Source organism: Desarmillaria tabescens (assembly GCF_030435595.1).
Source record: "Desarmillaria tabescens strain CCBAS 213 chromosome Unknown EV420scaffold_123, whole genome shotgun sequence".
Classification (NCBI taxonomy): domain Eukaryota; kingdom Fungi; phylum Basidiomycota; class Agaricomycetes; order Agaricales; family Physalacriaceae; genus Desarmillaria; species Desarmillaria tabescens.
Window position 1 is genome coordinate 19,500 of NW_026848422.1, and position 17,648 is coordinate 37,147.

A 17,648-nucleotide genomic window follows, 5' to 3' on the forward strand; every position below is an offset into this window, starting at 1 on the left:
ATCACGTGGAGCGAATAGAACTCGCCGTGGTGGATCTAGGCTCCACCCCCTTGTTCCTAGGGCATGACTGGCTACAACGTCACAACCCGCTTATCGACTGGGACACCGGGGCAGTTACCTTAGCCCGGTGCACGTGCAGGAAAATCCCCTTCTCTCTCCCGGATACCGATCCTTCGGCACGATGGGACGAGTACGAGGAGGGGGACACTATTCTAGTAATAGACTTCGAAGAAGCGTTCCACGTACGAGCCATGGGGACTAGGGCCAATGAGCTGGCGGCTCAGGCGAATGCCAAAAAGACCGCCAAGTCCTTCGAAGAAATAGTACCCGAAGAGTATCGGGGCTTCAAAGATATCTTCGACAAAGAAAACTTCGACGAGTTGCCTCCTCGCAAGCCCTGGGATCATGCCATTGAATTGATCCCCAATGCTAATGCTAATTTAGACTGTAAAGTCTATCCTCTCAACCACGCTGAACAGGAGGAGCTAGACAAGTTCCTGGACGAGAACCTGTCTACTGGTCGAATCCAACCCTCCAAGTCTCCTATGGCTTCCCCGTTTTTCTTCATCAAAAAGAAGGACGGCAAGCTGCGCCCAGTCCAGGACTACCGAAAGTTGAACGAGATGACGATCAAAAATCGTTACCCGCTACCACTTATCGGGGAGTTGATGGACAGGCTAAAGAAGGCCAAATACTTCACTAAGTTGGATGTACGTTGGGGCTACAACAACGTGAGGATCAAACAGGGGGATGAATGGAAAGCCGCTTTCCGAACCAATCGTGGGCTCTATGAGCCCCTGGTGATGTTCTTCGGACTTACCAACTCCCCTGCGACGTTCCAATGGATGATGAATGACATCTTCAAAGACCTTATCGCAGCCGGGGAAGTATCGGTTTACCTGGACGACATCCTTATTGCTTCAAAGACCAAGGCGGAGCACCGACGAATTGTGCGCAAGGTACTACAAATCCTCCGCGAAAACAAGTTGTTCCTCAAGGCGGAGAAATGCGAGTTCGAGGTGGAAGAAACCGAGTATTTGGGAGTGATCATTAGCAAGGGGAAGATCCGCATGGACCCGGTGAAGATCGCCGGTTTGCTCGACTGGCCTGTTCCCCGGCGGAAGCAAGAGTTACAATCCTTCCTTGGATTTTGTAACTTTTATTGACGGTTCATTCGCGACTATAGCAAGCACGTGAGGCCCCTCACCTCTCTCACCGGAAAGCAAGAGTGGCAGTGGGGGGAGTCACAACAACGAGCCTTCGAAAAGCTCAAAGAACTGTTCCGCGAAGACGTAGTGCTGGCTATACCGCTGGATCAAGGACGATTTCGGGTAGAGGCGGACTCAAGCGAAGGGGCGGTAGGGGCCGTACTTTCTCAGTGGCAAGACGAGAAGTGGCGACCAGTCGCTTTTCTCTCCAAGGCTCTCTCAGTTACGGAACGTAACTATGAGATTTACGATAAAGAGCTTTTAGCCATTATGATCGCTCTTGAAGAATGGCGACAATACCTCATGGGAGCTAGGGAAGACTTCGAGATTTGGACAGACCACTCAAACCTCCAGTACTTCCGCAAGCCTCAGAAACTTAATCGACGACAAGCCCGATGGGTTACCGAGCTAGCGGAGTACCAATTCTCCCTACACCACAAACCTGGAGCGCAGAATCGCAAGGCGGATCTCCTATCAAGGCGGGCAGATCATGACCAAGGGAAGGAGGATAACCGCGATGTGATAGTCCTTAAAGCAGAGCACTTCCGTGCGCTAACCATGCCCACGGCTGAAGAGCTGCACGAAAGGATCAAAGTTGCCACACACGACCCTCGACATTGGGACCGAGGCATCTCAGACTCCCTCAATCATGAGAAGGGAATCTCCTGCGAGCAAGACCTACTCTGGTATGACGGACGGATCTATGTGCCCGTAAACCATGACCTTCGAGGACAAATCATCGCTCTTAAGCATGACCATGTCACGGCCGGTCACCCAGGTATCGAAAAGACCAAGGAATTGATTCTTCGTGACTACTGGTGGCCGAGAATGCGTCGGGATGTGGAAGCATACGTAAAGGGGTGTGATACCTGCCAAAGAACCAAAGCCGATCGACGCCCGAGAAAGGCTCCTCTACACCCCAACGAAGTTCCAGTACGACCGTGGACTCATATCTCGGTCGATATGATCACCAAACTCCCAAACCCCAAAGGGTTTGACTCTATCTTGGTCATCGTGGACCGCTTCTCTAAAGCCGTCATCCCTATTGCTTGCACCGAGGAGCTCACCTCCCTCGGCTTCGCCAAGATCCTCCGGGACTACGTCTATGTACCTTACGGCGTAATGCCCGAAAAGATAATCTCTGACCGTGGCTCGGTTTTCGTGTCAAAATTCATGAAGGAGTTTTACCGACTCCTTCACGTCGAAGGAAATCCCTCCACAGCGTATCACCCGCAGACGGACGGGCAGACTGAGAGAGTTAACCAAGAAATTGAAAAATTCCTCAGAATGTTCGTTAACGACAAACAAGACGATTGGAGCGAATGGCTACCCTTAGCAGCCTTCACTCATAACAACCGCCAGCACTCCGCAACGGGATTCTCCCCCTACAAGGTCATTTTCGGGAGAAACGGGGAGGTCATCAAAAACCCTCAGCAGGCAACTAGAGTACCAGCCACCGGAAAGCTGATAGAGGAGATAGGAAAGGCACAGGACAAGGCAAGAAAGTCGCTAGAAAAGGCCGCGGAGTCGATGAAAAAAGCCTATGACAAGCATCGAGGCACAGCCATCGAGTACCAGATCGGCGACAAAGTATGGCTCGACGCCACCAATCTCAACCTCCCACGCCCTACCAAGAAGTTGGGCGACCGACGAGTAGGTCCCTTTACTATCCTAGCAAAGAAGGGAGCCTCAGCGTACGAACTCAAACTGCCAGCGGGCTGGAAGATTCATAATCGATTCAACGAGTCCCTATTGACTCTGTACACGACGCCCGTCTTCCCGAATCAGCTGCGCCCCGAAAGGCCGCCTCCCGAGTTAATTGATGATGAGGAAGAATACGAGATTGAAAAGATCATTGAGCAGAGAGACAAGATTGTCAGGCGGGGGCAAAATCGTCGAACCATCACCAAGTACCTTGTCAAATGGAAGGGATACCCAATGGAAGAAAACTCCTGGGTAAAACGCTCCAATATGGCCAACACAGAGGAGCTAGTAAACGAGTACGAAGCACGCCTCCAAAGGATTCACTGGGAGATTGACAGACACGGAAAAACCATCGGGAAGGACGATAAGATACCCTCGGGGGTCGGATTGGTTCATCACGACCCAGACACCCCCTGTGTCACAGACGTCGTAACCGTTTACTCCTCCGAATGCACAAACCCAAAACACTCCGATTCCCAATCGTCGATAGCAATACGCGAAGTTACCGCGAAGGAGGTAGACGGAATACCCATCGTGGAAGAAACATCCGACGAAGAGGATTCTACACTCGACCTCGAAAACTTACAACGGGTCTACGAAAACTGGGACTTCGACTCCGAAGATGATGACAACGATGATGACAGTGTCTTATCCTTTTACAGCGAATCCGCACGGAGTAGGGAGGAGAGCGAGGCCTCATTCGGGACAAACGAGTCTTGAGGGGGGGGGGTAATGTTACGGTTTATTCTTTTCTTTTCTTTTCTTACGCATTCGTGCTTACTATATGCTGCGGTCCTGATCGAACATTCTCACAGTACTATTTTTAGTCTACTCAACGTGTATTTAAGTAGAGCCTCAGCTGGCCTAAACCCCAGCTTCGGCTAAGGTTTAATCTACCTAACTCAAAGCTCCATCCTTCGTGAACTATCTAAGTTCGCTCCTGACTCCATTCCATCGCCTTTGACCTCTGAGTGTATCGTCCACCGAAGTGCGAGTGGCGATCCTTGGTTGATCTAAGTCGATAAGAGTTAGTGGCTAACATGTCTTTAGTGCTGAAATTCAACACCAAAGACATGGACGGTTTCGTCTGTGTCAGAGGAGGTGTCGGCGGAGATACCACTAACTTCACTTCCTTCTTCTTCTTCCAGGATTGTACAGTATTCCCTTCCCAGGAATATGGGGGTAGAAAGTGAGTCCCATAAGTCTTCGTTGATGGCCGTTCTAGCCATGGGATTGGGCCATATGGCCTCGTACGAGGTGTCTGGCCAGGGGGATTCCCAGCCATCCCCAGCAACTGAGTGCCAGGTGTTGTTGGCGGTTGAGTCGGAGTGCATGGGGGGTAGGTCCCAGGATCCCTCTTCAGGGGTGATCCAGAAATCCTCTGGAAAGAGCGATCCCCAATCCAGTACCCCTTTTTCCTCGGCCACTCCTCTTTCTTTCCTGGCCAATTGATGGATTCTTCGTGCGAGTTGTAGAGTGACTTGGTGATACCACTGATATACCCGGCTACAGAGGCAAGTGGATCTCTTGGAGGTGACTTCGGATTCAAGCCAGATGACTTCTGTCTCATAGGAGGAGCCGGTGTCTGGGCTCCAAATGGAGACATCTCCCTTGAGGTATGAGTCTGGTAAACGATCTCCTGACTCAATGTGGACTCCCCATGCCTCTCTTGGAGTTCCAGTGGGGGAGTAGATTTCCCCGCCGAGCTCTGAGGCATGGAGCATGGGTCCGGCCTTTCCAAATGACTCCGGAGATTCATCTCTTCGATGTCCTCCTGCGTCTGTTCTTTCAACTGTGGTTTGTCCACCTTCTTGATCAACTCCCTGGGCAGTGAGGAAAGAGTTGTCGATTCCTTCGAAGGTGGTTCTTTGCCACTCTGTTCCTTTGGCAGCGCTTCTATTGCACCCCTCCAGAGTTCGTATGTTGATGAGTCAGTTGTACTCGTCAGTGTAGAACTGTTCGACATTGGTGGCGAAGGGGGTATCAGGATCATCCCAGGATCCACAGATATCCTCCCAGTATCCACCTGTGAATTGTGGGCTTCCAGCGTGTTGGGCCTGGAAGTCCCATTCTGACTCGTTAGGTTGAACTCGGTGGTCTCCCCCTGTGAGGGGGCGAATGGGAGTTGATCCATCTCATGGTCGTGGATAGGATTGGGTGCTGCGGTGCAAGGGATGCCTTACTAGAGATAGTAAGGTTTCCAGGATGTGGGTTCGGCTTGTGATAGAGCCTATTGGGTTCATACGGTCACCGTTGTTTGAACAAGGATGAGAGTATGAAATATTTCTGTAGGGGTGAGCAACCCCGAGGACTCGTCGTATAACGACAAGGGTTCCTTTATTTGAATGCTCCAGATACTGTGGTTGTTCTGTTAATGAAAATGACAAGGGCAGTTTAAGGTAGAGCCCATTACTCGCCCACTTCGTGGGGGTCAGTGCTTTGAAGGGTATGGGTTTATAGAAGTGTTGTTGCTGGCGAGTTGGTGACAGCAATCAAGCAAGACAATATGGTCACCGTCGTTGAACAACAATGAGGGTATTAATACAAGCTTCGGCTAATTGTAATGCACTAACTTGGATTGAACAACGGTTGCCTCTAAACTGTCACTCGCGTTCGGTGATTCAGTTGTGAAGAGGGCGTTGCAATCGCTAGGTAAGGTACGATAGTCCTTAGGCATGAAACAGGGAGTTTCTGCGTGAAAAGTTAGGAGTGTATAACTTTAGCCAAAGCTGGGGTGTAAGGCCACAGCAAGGCTTGACTAAATACATTGTGGTATTTACTAGTATGTACTATTCCTGTGTCTCGGTGTGTACTCTGCACTGTCCTAATGCATTGCTGTCTTCTGTATCATATGGTGCTTGGTATAGGGGAAGCACTTATGTGAGTAAGAAGGCTAGCGTCCATATGGTGCTTGATATGGTAGAAGCGTGCTAGTGCATCAGAAGACTAGCACCCGTGTGGTGCTATCTTCGGAGGAGTGTACGTGGCGCACTATCCATCCTGGGGTGTGACTTGTGTCGACCCACGAAGCGTGAGGGAATATCAAGGGTAGGGCCCATGGAAGTATGATCGGACCTATGGGCCATCAAACGGATCATGCGTGTGAAGTGTGAGTCAAAGCGTGTGGGTGGTGTGACCAAGCAGGTCATGAATGATGCAGATCAGGTACAAGGAATGATGACAAGAGTCGAATGACAAGTTGCCATGATGCTGAGATAAGATAAGATAAAGCGAAAAATAGGGGTGAATTCATGACAAAATGAGAGAGTACCTAAATTTTGATATTTATCCTTCTCATAATCATAGATAGACACATAAAAGATCCAATGGAGCCTAGGAATCTGAGATTTGAGGGCATAAAAGCTTTAATTGACAAAAAATTGAGCTTTGAAACATTTTTGAACAAAGGTCCATTTGTTGCAGACAGTTTACAGAAGAATAAGAAATAGATATGAGGAAATGTTTAAGGAAGCATTCTTATCATAGCACAGTATATATGTACAGTCAAGGGAAGTTCAACTCAAATTCAACTAAGGACTTGCGTGGCCCATGTGGCCATGTGCCATGCATGCATGGTACCATGCAGGTGACCATGCTGAATTTCTAGTGCTCACTGTCATCTGTATGGGCACATAGAATTTTGTGAGCACACTTGTGAGTGTGTGTTGGCATTCTCTCGCATGCATTGTCACACTTGCATTTGCATTTGCAGGCGTGACAAAGAACTGTCTCAGAATTTCTTATCTAAAAATAGTGGCAGACGTTAGCCAGTGTTTCTAGATGAATATGATATAATACCCTTTGCCGACAATTACAACATTGAAGGTTCTTTTGAGGTAATCCTCCCTCAAAGTTCAAAGTCCAAAATCAAGAGCCAAAAAATTGAGTTCCAGAGTAATTATTCAACTTGAGATTCTAGTAGATCAATAATACATTCCAGAGTGTCCAGATGTAGAGTATAATCCGAAGAAAATTGAGGTACGATGCGGACAGACTCACAGGAAGGAGTTCAAGACAACCCAAAGAAGAGAACCCAAACAGTGGTCGTGGGCCAGAGAAGGTTAAGTTCAATACAGTAAGCATCATAAAAATATCAAAAGAACCAAGATATAATGACAGGAAACACATGCCGCAGAAATATGAGAAGCGACCAACAGTTAAGACGGTTCAACTCGAGTCAAACGCAAATGTTACATGATGTCACACATCCATCACACTTGCGAGCCAATTGCAAGCTGCTACCACTCGCATGTGTTTAATTTCCAATCGCATGCATTATTTTTGAGAACACATGTGTGCATCTTCTTAAGGCTTGCATTCGACTGTGGGATGCATGCGTGACATCTTTGTGAGATACATAAGCAAGGTTTATTCATTTGAGAACCTGTTCATCCTGCCAAGTTCAAAAAAAGGTCAGATCTCATAGTCATTTCGAAGTGAAATGTCGCTGTGATGGAGGGAGCTTTTTTTGTAGCGAACACAGATACCTTTCTAGCATTAAAATATTATTCAATGGCTTCCCTGAGTCATAGTAAGTGACATTAACCTGGTGGGACATATCCAGGAACTCGGAAAGAGTAAGTAAATGTTCAAGATAAGACACACTTTACTAGTGACTTTAAAACAGAACTAATTATTTGTATGAAACACAAACAAAGGTATCCATATGCGCACAAATGCATGCAAGTTAAACACAAGCAAATGCAGTTCAACTTGAGTTGAACGCAAGCTTGCAAGTGTCACTCGCAAAATTCTCCTGGCCCCATCTGTATCGTCTTTCCCAATTTGTTCTTGTGAATGCCTATCATTTGCATTTATCTTTCGTTCGAAATGAGATCATCGAGCTGGCACGGCACTACAGTACAGGTATCATTTGCATTCAGGTTTCTATGTACTGCTTAGTCCGTCATTTCACCAGGCATGACGAAAGATGACTCGCTTTCTGACATGTTTTGCAGTGCAATGCGGTGTACGAGCCATTCCTACTGCATTTTATCCAGCGATCTCGATTGTATTTGAGAGGAGGTAGGCATTCAAGTCGCCAACAGTTTATTAGACCAGGACTTCATGACACGGCTGATCAATGACTCTTTCAAGTACACAAGGACTGCAGTTCCAAGTATTGGAACAATCTGAGAACGTTCGGGACATCCTTTCTTTGTCGTGATGGGGACCCTCGCCCCGTATCGAGAGCTGTCCAATTGCTTTGGTTCTCCTAGTCATTTCCTCCACTTTTCATTTCTTTTCATTGATTTCTGCCAGTCGTATTCGTTCTCTCTTTTTGGGTTGCTCTCCGTGCTTAAATGGATCTATTGTATGGCGATGGTTTCAAGTCTCATGAGATAAATTAAAATTTTATGGCGAACGGGATTTAATTTATCTATCGTGATGGGTTGGAGTACCTCACACAGAAAGGGTCTGCGACACTTGTTATGTTGCCGTGGACAATGGTGAAAACTTATATATTCAAATTGAGCATCCTTGTCCTTACAAACACGCCGCATGGACACCCAATAGTGATATCCACAAAATGCAATCTTGCCATGCACCTCTTTCGGATACCACGCAGAATTCTCTTATAAAAGTCCATAACTGAGGATAAGCTGGTCGTAGCACATCTTTCGAATTCGATCTTTCTGAATCGAGATGGACTAGCCTGCAAATTCTGATGTAGGAATATAGCGGGGAGCTTGAACGAGATCGCGAGGGTGGCAGGCAGGATTGGTACAGGGTACAATAGCACAGTACAGACTGCCGGTCGCTGTCTTCCTCTTGGTGGAAGCTTGTAGTACATATTGGAAGCAAGCAAGTATTGGTCACCGACAGACCAGGGCAACAATCAGAAACAAAAATGCATTTCTGCATGCATGTCCATTCACTCGACGCCATGGAGAAGGTGCCATTTGGGTACGGTTTGGACACGAGTCACGTACTAATTTCTCACATAGGAATAGGGAACATGCAGCTCGCAAAACAAGAGGATGCCCGGTCAGTGAGTCGGAAGAACGGACTGGAATCAAGGGTGGGAAAGAAGAACATGGTCACCGAATTGAAATAGATTCACTATGACGTGTAACTATGAGGTCCAAGTGTGCGTCCTGCAACTCATAAAAACCCCAATACCCAGTGGTGCCAGATTGGGCCGGGAGGATGGCACTGACCGACGAGTCAACCCCGGCGGTGGAACCGTCAAGAACTTCCTAGCTCCGGAAACAATTCTGTTCAAGGCACCAATCCTCTGCGGATTCTTTTACCGTTGATTCATCGTATGAACGCGGAATTCTCAACTCTTCGATTAGACTTTGTGAACGTGGAAATCAGATAGTGACCAACTGATACCAACAGGGATAAAAAGAATTGGAAGGGCGAATGTTTCCAGAGTATCAAGGCATATTATCCTCTGCATAGCGTTGTACGGCTCTGGTTCCTATAAGGCTTCAATAGTTGCATGTTAGTTCAAGTCAAGGAAACATTCTTATTTTATATTCAATCCAAGTTTGTGGTCACAAGAAAGATCGGCAGCGTTATAGGAAGGTACGAAGGAAAATTAACAGATGTCCGAAGCAGCAAAGTATCAAATTGTGGTAGTCCCAATCCTTTGCAGGAGTTACCCTCAACCAATCCTTTGCAAAAATGGCTGACCACGATCAAGCTGATTGCACGTCGTTGCCTTGATAGTCGCTTTCATAATGAATGACTCAGGACTGATGAAATAAACAGTGACGACAACTTACTTCCAAGCACTCCCAAGCAGAATTTCGCAGTCACTGGGACATGGCTGATCTCGATTTTAGCAAACTAGGCGAGCTTTAGAAAGAGGACTTGAACAGGTGAGAAAGAATAAACTCACGTCAATGTTATCTTTTAAAGCATATCCAACAGCTTGAGGGCCTTTGTTCTGTGCATGACCAGGAGGTTATTTATTACCTAGTCTCATACTACCAGAAACAGAGATGTACATTGATGAAATTCCCCCATTGGGCACCAGATCCTACGGGGAAACAAACGAGTTCGATTGTGAATTCAAATTTAAAGTACACAAAGCAAAGAAACTCACCCCCGTTATCAGAACCAGGAATGCATCTCATAACGACATTGGCACCCCCGGCGTTAGAGTTCACCCAAGGCCATTCATCGCACTGGTACCCATGGGAATGGTGCGCCTGATAAATGTATTAATTTTCCTTGTACAATACCTAGACAGGAAAACCATGTACACGTGTGCTGCACCGGTTTGGGTCGGGCACTAGAAATTCAGCATGGTCACCTGCGTGGTACCACGCGTGCGTGGTGCATGGCCACGCACGCCACGCAAGTCATTAGTTGAACTTGAGTTGAACTTGCCTTGACAGTACATATATACTGTGTGATGATAAGAATGCTTCTCTAAACATATCCTTTTATCTATTTCTTATTCATTGGTGAATTGTTTGCAACAAATAGATCTTTGTTCAAAAATATTTCAAAGCTTAAATTCCGCCAATTAGAGTTTTTAAACCTTCAAATCTCGATTTCTAGGTACCATTGTATCTTCCATGAGTGTATTTAGGATTATAAGAAGGTTAAATATCGAAAATTAGGTACACTCTCATTTTGCTAGCTTGAAGTTATTAATCCAAAGATATCGCAACACTATGAACATCAATTCAACGTTGCCTTCACATCAATTGTTCCTTGATTGCTCCAATACCACCAAACCGATCATTTAATTTCCACAAGAACAACCTTTCTTTATGTACGGGTATACCTTGGACCACGCAACCAACCACGCTTGCGTACCACGCAGCCATGCAACCACGCAGCCACGCAGCCACACCACGCAGGCTGACCACGCACAGCCATGCTGACTAACCACGCAACCACGCAGGCACCACGCAGGCTTCACATAGAGACCACGCCAGCCCATATAAGGTTACCCTCAGAAAGTACATCCTTCATATAATTGCCTCTTGATTGGCTTGTTTCTTCAGTGTCATTCACATCAAATATAGAAATCCATATTCCTTCTCATGTTATCCTCTTCACTGGGAACCCCACATTGTGTGCCTTATTACTTATAGCTTAGCAGACCACCTCTAAGGCCTTTTCATACTGTTAGGATACCCGTAAAATTGTTTACTTCAGCTAGAATACATTTGATCTTCTTAAACTTCACAATCCAGTTCGAAAATTTCATGATATTGACCATATTTTGAAGCATTTCGAAATCCCACCAAAGCTGTCATATTTAAATCTTACAGGTATTGACAATCAAACTGATTCTATGCGAGGATTGACAGAAAAGAACGGAATACGTCGACTCTCGAGTCGTGTTTGATGGACTCGATCAACTTTTGATGGGAGCCCCGCAATTTGTCAACCACGCTGACGACCACGCAACCACGCACCACGCAGCCACGCAGCCACGCAGGCTACCACGCAGAATTCTTCTTGCCCGGTTTGGGTCAACTTTACCGCAACTGTTGCTAGCACGATTGTCAGATGCTTGGGGGCGGTTAGGAGCTACTGAGCGAGGCCCGTTGTGACCTGTCTCGGCGAGGCGTCAGAGGTCGAGTCAAGGGAAGGGAGAGCAGGAGTAAATGTACAGAACCAAGAAAAACCTGGTGATCAAGTCAATGTCAAGTTACGCATAGGAAAATAAAGAAGTAGACTGGCATATGTTCTCGCACGATTGGGGGTATCTTCTGTAGTCAAGCGTAAAGGTAGGTGTGGTGCGTTCCACTATCTTTGTTGCTGTAGCGTTCCATGTCGCAGTAGCATTGGACAGCTCCGTGGGTAAGGTGTGGACACCTAAGAGGAAGAGGCAAGTGACAATGAAGAGGCTCTTAAGCATGAGAGGCGACTAGGAGATCCATGCAAATTTTTAACGGATTATATAGCTTTCGATAACACCTCAGGTGACACGATGGGTTCAAAACATCCCTGGGGATTATTGAGAGTGTGGCATTTGCATCTTCTCAGAAGCAGAAGTTAGTTACTCATGCTTGTCCTTACACCATTTTGTGACTGAATTGCTCATCACTATCCTAGGGACGTGCGGACTGGTGTACTTGGAGGGACTATTCCAACTGTATTATTGGAAGCCAGTAATTAGCTAGGGGATAGTCTCGTGGTCGTGTAAGATGTCAGCTCGTTGGAAGAAGGCTCCGAACAGAAGCATCTAATATCACATTATTCTACGGATTTTATAAGCTTTGGTCATGAACATACTACTTCAGTTTTGGGAAACGCCACAACGTTGAGTTCTCAGTTCGACAAAGAAACAAAACCCGACGGAAGCAGTGAGGGCAATATGCGAGTCTAGACTTTCAAATGGAACGTTTGAATCGACTTGAAGGACGCACGAATGATGGATCACATCAGGAATATGAGATATCTCATAGGTCCATAGCGAAACAGTGATCTCTGAAGTGGTATATGGGCCGCGGAAACGAAAGGGAGTAGGTACATAATTATGCTTCACCTTCTGCTACATCCAAGATAACCAAGAACATACTCTATTGCCTGGTTTCCCATCTTGATTTTGCGTGCTAAGACGGAGAGAGGTACGTTCGAACTGTGAGTCATGGTAATTTTGAAAAAAGGGTGGTGATGGCCAAGTCATCCGTTTGGCCACATGGCCTGCTTCGATGCCAGTTTTTTTTTACATCTATCAAGAAGGAGGAAGTAATTCTGTATATATTTCGAGAGTTTCGAGTCTTGTGTCCATGGTTCTATGATACGTATGTTTTCCCCTTTCTTTCTTTTTTTATGTTATCACATTTACCTCGAGCCCTAGGGTCTTCAGGTCCACCTCCTCTCTGAAGGCGTCTACCTCCCGCGTCTTGTCCTTCCTATCCTCGAAAATAATTCTAATTGGTGACGGCTCTACAGTGGCTTTCTTTCTTGCTTCGCGAGCTCTACCGTAATTATAAGCACATGTGTGACATACTTCCACCGTTCAGAGATATTATTAGTGTGGCGGATGGCTAGCCCTGGCGTTTTGTCGAACACTCAGTATTGCAGCAAACGTAAAAATATAATGGCGGGTTCATCATAATAGAGTATAAGATCTCTGTCAAATGAAGACCGGCATGTCAAGGTGTGGCAAAACGCGTACCGTAATAATTGAATCAAGTACTCACCAACAAAGTAACCAGTTGTTAGTGATGTTCCTGACACTTAGCGAAAGATATTTGGTCAGATTCCATTCCGCTTGAGTGAACGTATCAATAGTAGTAGACTAAAACGAAACATGCAGGAGCAAACGAGGCAGTGCAATGTATCACTTTGACGGACGATCACAGACGCCACTAGTGGTGGATCAGAGAAGTGACTGCAGAGTATTTCTTGGTAGACAGCTTCGAAGTATGTATGAATGCGGAAAGTACGACTATGGAGCAACATCAGGTTCCTGTTGTGTACGGAGCTCTTCTATCAGCAACGACGGCGCCAATCTCAGTCGTGCCCACCCAGCGTCGGTGAAATCCCGATCCATTATACTTACCCGTACACAGTGCACCAGCAGTTCAATGTACATCAGCTATCTTGCAAAAGGTCGATGGTCGTAGAAAATTCAATCAGAATTCTCCCGGCTGCTACACCGGTTCGGAGGAAATGGCGCATCATCACAGGTGTATGATTTTAAAATTGCATGTAACCACAAACGACAAAAATGCCGAGAATTCATCGTAATGATCCTTCGTTTCCGTTCATATTTGCTGAGGAATATAATTCTGCATAAAGTCGCCTCATAGACCAGCACGAGGAAGTAACATCTGGAAGCGTCGTGTCAAGACCGCCGTTAGATGTCTTTTCCCCTGGCGTTACAATAGCTCTGATAGCCGATTGGCCTCTGATGATGCACCTTCCATTCCTTGACAGCGGTTTACATTCCCGACCCTTGTAGTTAGGTCCAGTCACAACACAGTCGTGCGTATATATCTAAACGGATCGTATTTGGGCCACTCGATCAGTGGAATCCGGAATGGCGTAGATGACATCATGTCAAGCTGAGGAAACCTTACATGCCTTCGAATCAGCGACGCATATATATGTTATTAACGTGCATCGGTCAGGATTGATGCCAGTTTCCCTGGGTCAATCACCTATGACATTGGATAGATCGAAACAGAGAACGATGCTTGTAACAGATATGGGGAGGGGGGGCGGGAAGGAGGTTTACTGCCAAGAAAAGAACAGAATGGATAGTTGTAAGGAGGCGATTGGGGCCGAACAGTGACGAAGATCCTTCCTTGGTTGGGAAGGTCAAGTCCTTTAGCTCGAGGTGAAGGCTTCAAGGAAATATCGCCGAAGATGGTCTATTCCTGATTCATGTTAACACCCCGAAGAACAATGCTACTCCAAGAATCTACTCCGCTGGCCTCCATCGACCGAGACACTCGCTTCTCTCTGCCATGGATCCGTTCCTCATTGAACCCATCCAAACGATGACATCCACAGTCTCGTTGGCCTCGAGGTGTGGTGGTAAGGTTAGATGTGCACGGGGAGAATGGATGCTGTGGTCTCAGTCTGAGAGGAAAGGTGGATTATTAACAGGGAAGGATTAGAAGGAAGAACACGCACGTATGACTTTGGTCAAGCCATTTGCCGTGTATTCCATGTGTATAATATGCACCTCCTCTGTCGGGTAAGGAAATCATAGCCCCTGCCGCGCTTAGCACGACGATGCATTGGTGCTCTACCAGGGGGTTGGACCACCGCTTCCACTCGTTGATTTTCAGTAGGATGTTCACAATGTACTGCGACGTACAGTCAGAATGTTACTTCCCTCAAGTTGCCCGTCGCAGACGAAAAAAGGTGGAATATACAACGTACGTTGTGGTTCTGGCTAAAGATGACAAGCAGTGCAGATGCCGCTGGGTGGAGAGATCTTAAGTGCGATGAGCCGTTCTTGTTTCTCCCTGATGGTAATTCGCTCTCGTAAAATCCAGTCATCGGTAGGTATTGAGGAGAATTTAGTTCGTGTTCCTATCGTCTATACAAAAAGGTAAGACTTGGGTGGGTTAGAGAACTCGCAGACTGACCTTCGACGTTAACAAAACAATCGATTCGTCCAAAATAGTTTATGACGGTCTTCATGAGGATCTAGACGGATTCCTCAATACTTCTTTTGGTAGGGACGACAGGGACGCCAAAGTCGGGGTTCTTGGGGATGATTTTTATCCTAGTGGGAGGCGGCATGGTGTGGGTCCGGAGTGTATCCAGCGAGGGCGGGTCGGTGGACCCTGGATTCGGCAAAGGAGAGAATGGTGGCTCAGCTCGAACCTTCCCCGGCACCGGTGACGAGGACGAGGCCAGACCTGCGGAGTTTCACGATCACTGGGGTGTGAAGTCGATGAACTGAAGGAGCAGTTAGCCAAAGATGCATAGAGAGGACTTGGACAGCATATCTCGTAACATTCCTCCGTGCAAAGATTTGTAGTACACCGAATTGGCAGACGTACATGATCGATGTAACTTCTAAGGCTACACATACCTCTCTCTGGACCCTGACTATCACACGGCGCTCTATCAAAGCACATTCATTCCCCGACGTGCTTCGCTATTACTTGCAGGCATGTTCGATGCTCCCAACGTTTCCATCCTGGCATTCTGCGATAAACAGACATCAGCGAGCAAGACGTGCCATTCTTGAGCGCACTGATGGTGACGCTGCACGAATAGGATTAGCCCACGACGCCGAAGATCATAATGCGGAGACGGACATAGACTACTAACACGCCACACATCGACAACAGATCCATCGCCTTGATGACTAGGCCTTTCCATCCAGTGCTGATATTGGTTATAAATGTTCAGCCGATACCGTCTTTTTGCTCTGAATGCCGTCGTGTTCGTGTCCCGACAAGTCCCAGCTGCATAGTCGCTAGTCATGATGAGGATATATGTGGTCAGATTATCGGGCTGGACTCGGTCGGAAGAGTCGCATAGGAATAGGTAGATCCTTCCTCAATATACGTCTACCATGGCAGTCATCAACGGTATGTCCCTCCATACCGCTCACCGAAACCCTAAGGCACAATTTCGTATGGCTGAGGTAGTCCTTCAAAGGAAGGAGAGGGAGAGAACCTACGCGAACGAGAAGAAATTAGCTAACGAGAAGAAAAGTAAAAATAGACCGCGTACCATGAACCCCAAGGGAACGCATAAGTATGTACATCATGATTCTCCACCATTGAAGTCGTCATCAAACATGGATGCACGAGTCGAAAAGAACACCTGGAAAGGACGCTACCGGAACGTGAAGCGAGAGGAAGGAAGGTGGAGATGAAGAGAGAGCCGAGGACGCGGCATGCCGGTTCTGCGGAACATCGGTCCGGTGACCTTCTGCTCCTTTCACTTTGATCAGGCGATTACGGCGCATTGCCAAAGGACCGCGCATGTCCACTAACGCAAAGATAGGTCAAAACATCGCTCTCCAATATAGCATTCTGATATGTTTTCGGTTCTATCTTCAGGCTTCATACTGGCAAATGTCTTCTATGGTTTGTTCAAAGACTGTGCTGGGGTCTGGTTTTCACGGAAGCGGTGCTCGAATTCATCACCTGTTCCTACAGAGTCGGAAGACTAGATTGATGAATTATACATCTGGAATTGAGACTATGGCCCAGTTCGATGTTCCCATCCTACCGTTCCGGTCAGGTGGTTGAATAATCTACTAGCCAACGGTGAGTCGGATACTTTATGTTCATTTTCCGGCTTCCTCGGTCGCAGGATGTGCAAATATTATTAAACCGACGACTGCACATTGTGTTTTTGAAGTGAGTTGTGTCTTGTTCATGACATATTTTCGTCACTAATACGACTAACCAGCACCGATGAAGTGCTAGTTGGTACACGGCGCTGTCGGACATGCATTAAATAGCCTGTCTCGTATCGTTACACCTTCCTTTCTCGAGCACGGTCTGTGGCCACCTTTTCACTTGACTTTCCTTTTTCCTTTGAGCTATTTTATTTGTCCCCTGGGTCTCATGTTTTACACGCTCAAACCCATTCGGCTTTCGACTGAGCGAAATAATCTTTGTTTCCAGTTTGCATGTCTGTTGTTGGGGTTTTCGTTGATTCCTCGATGCTTTGGAGTGGGAATAGGCAAGGTACGTCCGTTTTTGCTATAGCTTCCACCTATCTGCTTCTTCGCTCACCTCATATTCTGTATCACGTCCGATGAAGGGTGCGACCTATTTCATTCCTTCTTACATCGGTCTTCATTGTTCACGGGTATGCAGTCGCGGGTATTTGCTTGAAACCACAGATACCAACCGTTACGGTAGAGACGTTAGTCCTTCACGCCGACCCGCTAACCAGCCTCACTGGACGATCTACATATCAATTCTATCCCCAATAGAGACAACGTTCCTGCCCTTGCTTTGGCTTACTCCCTATATTTTATTCCCAATCGACAAGCACGCTTTCTTTTTTCAGGATTATGCTGACGAGCCCTTTCCCATTCGCTCTCGTAAACTGAGGGAACGGCTGCCCGTCATTGGCACACCTTCCTTCCTGAATTTGTATTATCTTTCCTTCTGATACCGTTTCTTCTCAGGTTTTCTGTGAACCTCTTAGCGCGTCCTTTACCTCTAAACTCCAGGTACTTGCTCTCCGGCGTGTTTTATCTGAACCGTGGTTTCTGAGCCGTTTCCACTGCCTTTCATATGGCGTATTAGAGGCATGCGTTCACTATGAGTCGTCGACGGTTCGACTTATATTGTTCTTCAGACAAGGAATCGGTGATTA

General features: G+C 46.9%; 5 protein-coding genes across 5 annotated transcripts; 1 reads left to right on the plus strand and 4 right to left on the minus strand.

Annotated features, from left to right (window-relative positions):
- Positions 1 to 3,840: 3,840 nt before the first annotated feature.
- On the minus strand, positions 3,841 to 5,046 carry EV420DRAFT_1652425 (uncharacterized protein; the record flags this gene model as incomplete). The annotated part of the gene is made up of 1 exon (XM_060478644.1): positions 3,841 to 5,046. One exon carries the CDS (start codon positions 5,044 to 5,046, stop codon positions 3,841 to 3,843), a length of 1,206 nt encoding a protein of 401 aa, XP_060322333.1.
- Positions 5,047 to 9,525: 4,479 nt separating this feature from the next.
- On the minus strand, positions 9,526 to 10,496 carry EV420DRAFT_1753701 (deoxyribonuclease NucA/NucB-domain-containing protein; the record flags this gene model as incomplete). Its single annotated transcript, XM_060480463.1, has 6 exons — positions 10,219 to 10,496; positions 9,970 to 10,075; positions 9,872 to 9,903; positions 9,763 to 9,810; positions 9,647 to 9,710; positions 9,526 to 9,593 (listed from the first exon to the last, which is right to left on the minus strand). The coding sequence occupies exons 1-6, from the start codon at positions 10,267 to 10,269 to the stop codon at positions 9,526 to 9,528; spliced, it is 369 nt and encodes a 122-aa protein (XP_060322334.1). The 5' UTR covers positions 10,270 to 10,496.
- A 3,711-nt stretch (positions 10,497 to 14,207) lies between these two features.
- On the minus strand, positions 14,208 to 14,985 carry EV420DRAFT_235092 (uncharacterized protein). Its single transcript, XM_060481326.1, has 4 exons — positions 14,939 to 14,985; positions 14,730 to 14,889; positions 14,478 to 14,653; positions 14,208 to 14,423 (listed from the first exon to the last, which is right to left on the minus strand). Exons 2-4 carry the CDS (start codon positions 14,847 to 14,849, stop codon positions 14,213 to 14,215), a joined length of 507 nt encoding a protein of 168 aa, XP_060322335.1. The 5' UTR covers positions 14,850 to 14,889; positions 14,939 to 14,985; the 3' UTR covers positions 14,208 to 14,212.
- Positions 14,986 to 14,999: 14 nt separating this feature from the next.
- Positions 15,000 to 15,360, minus strand: EV420DRAFT_1652426 (uncharacterized protein; the record flags this gene model as incomplete). Its single annotated transcript, XM_060478645.1, has 2 exons — positions 15,000 to 15,139; positions 15,192 to 15,360. The coding sequence occupies 2 exons, from the start codon at positions 15,358 to 15,360 to the stop codon at positions 15,000 to 15,002; spliced, it is 309 nt and encodes a 102-aa protein (XP_060322336.1).
- A 519-nt stretch (positions 15,361 to 15,879) lies between these two features.
- Positions 15,880 to 16,485, plus strand: EV420DRAFT_1487441 (uncharacterized protein; the record flags this gene model as incomplete). Its single annotated transcript, XM_060470526.1, has 3 exons — positions 15,880 to 16,175; positions 16,264 to 16,316; positions 16,373 to 16,485. 3 exons carry the CDS (start codon positions 15,880 to 15,882, stop codon positions 16,483 to 16,485), a joined length of 462 nt encoding a protein of 153 aa, XP_060322337.1.
- Between the last annotated feature and the right edge of the window lie 1,163 nt (positions 16,486 to 17,648).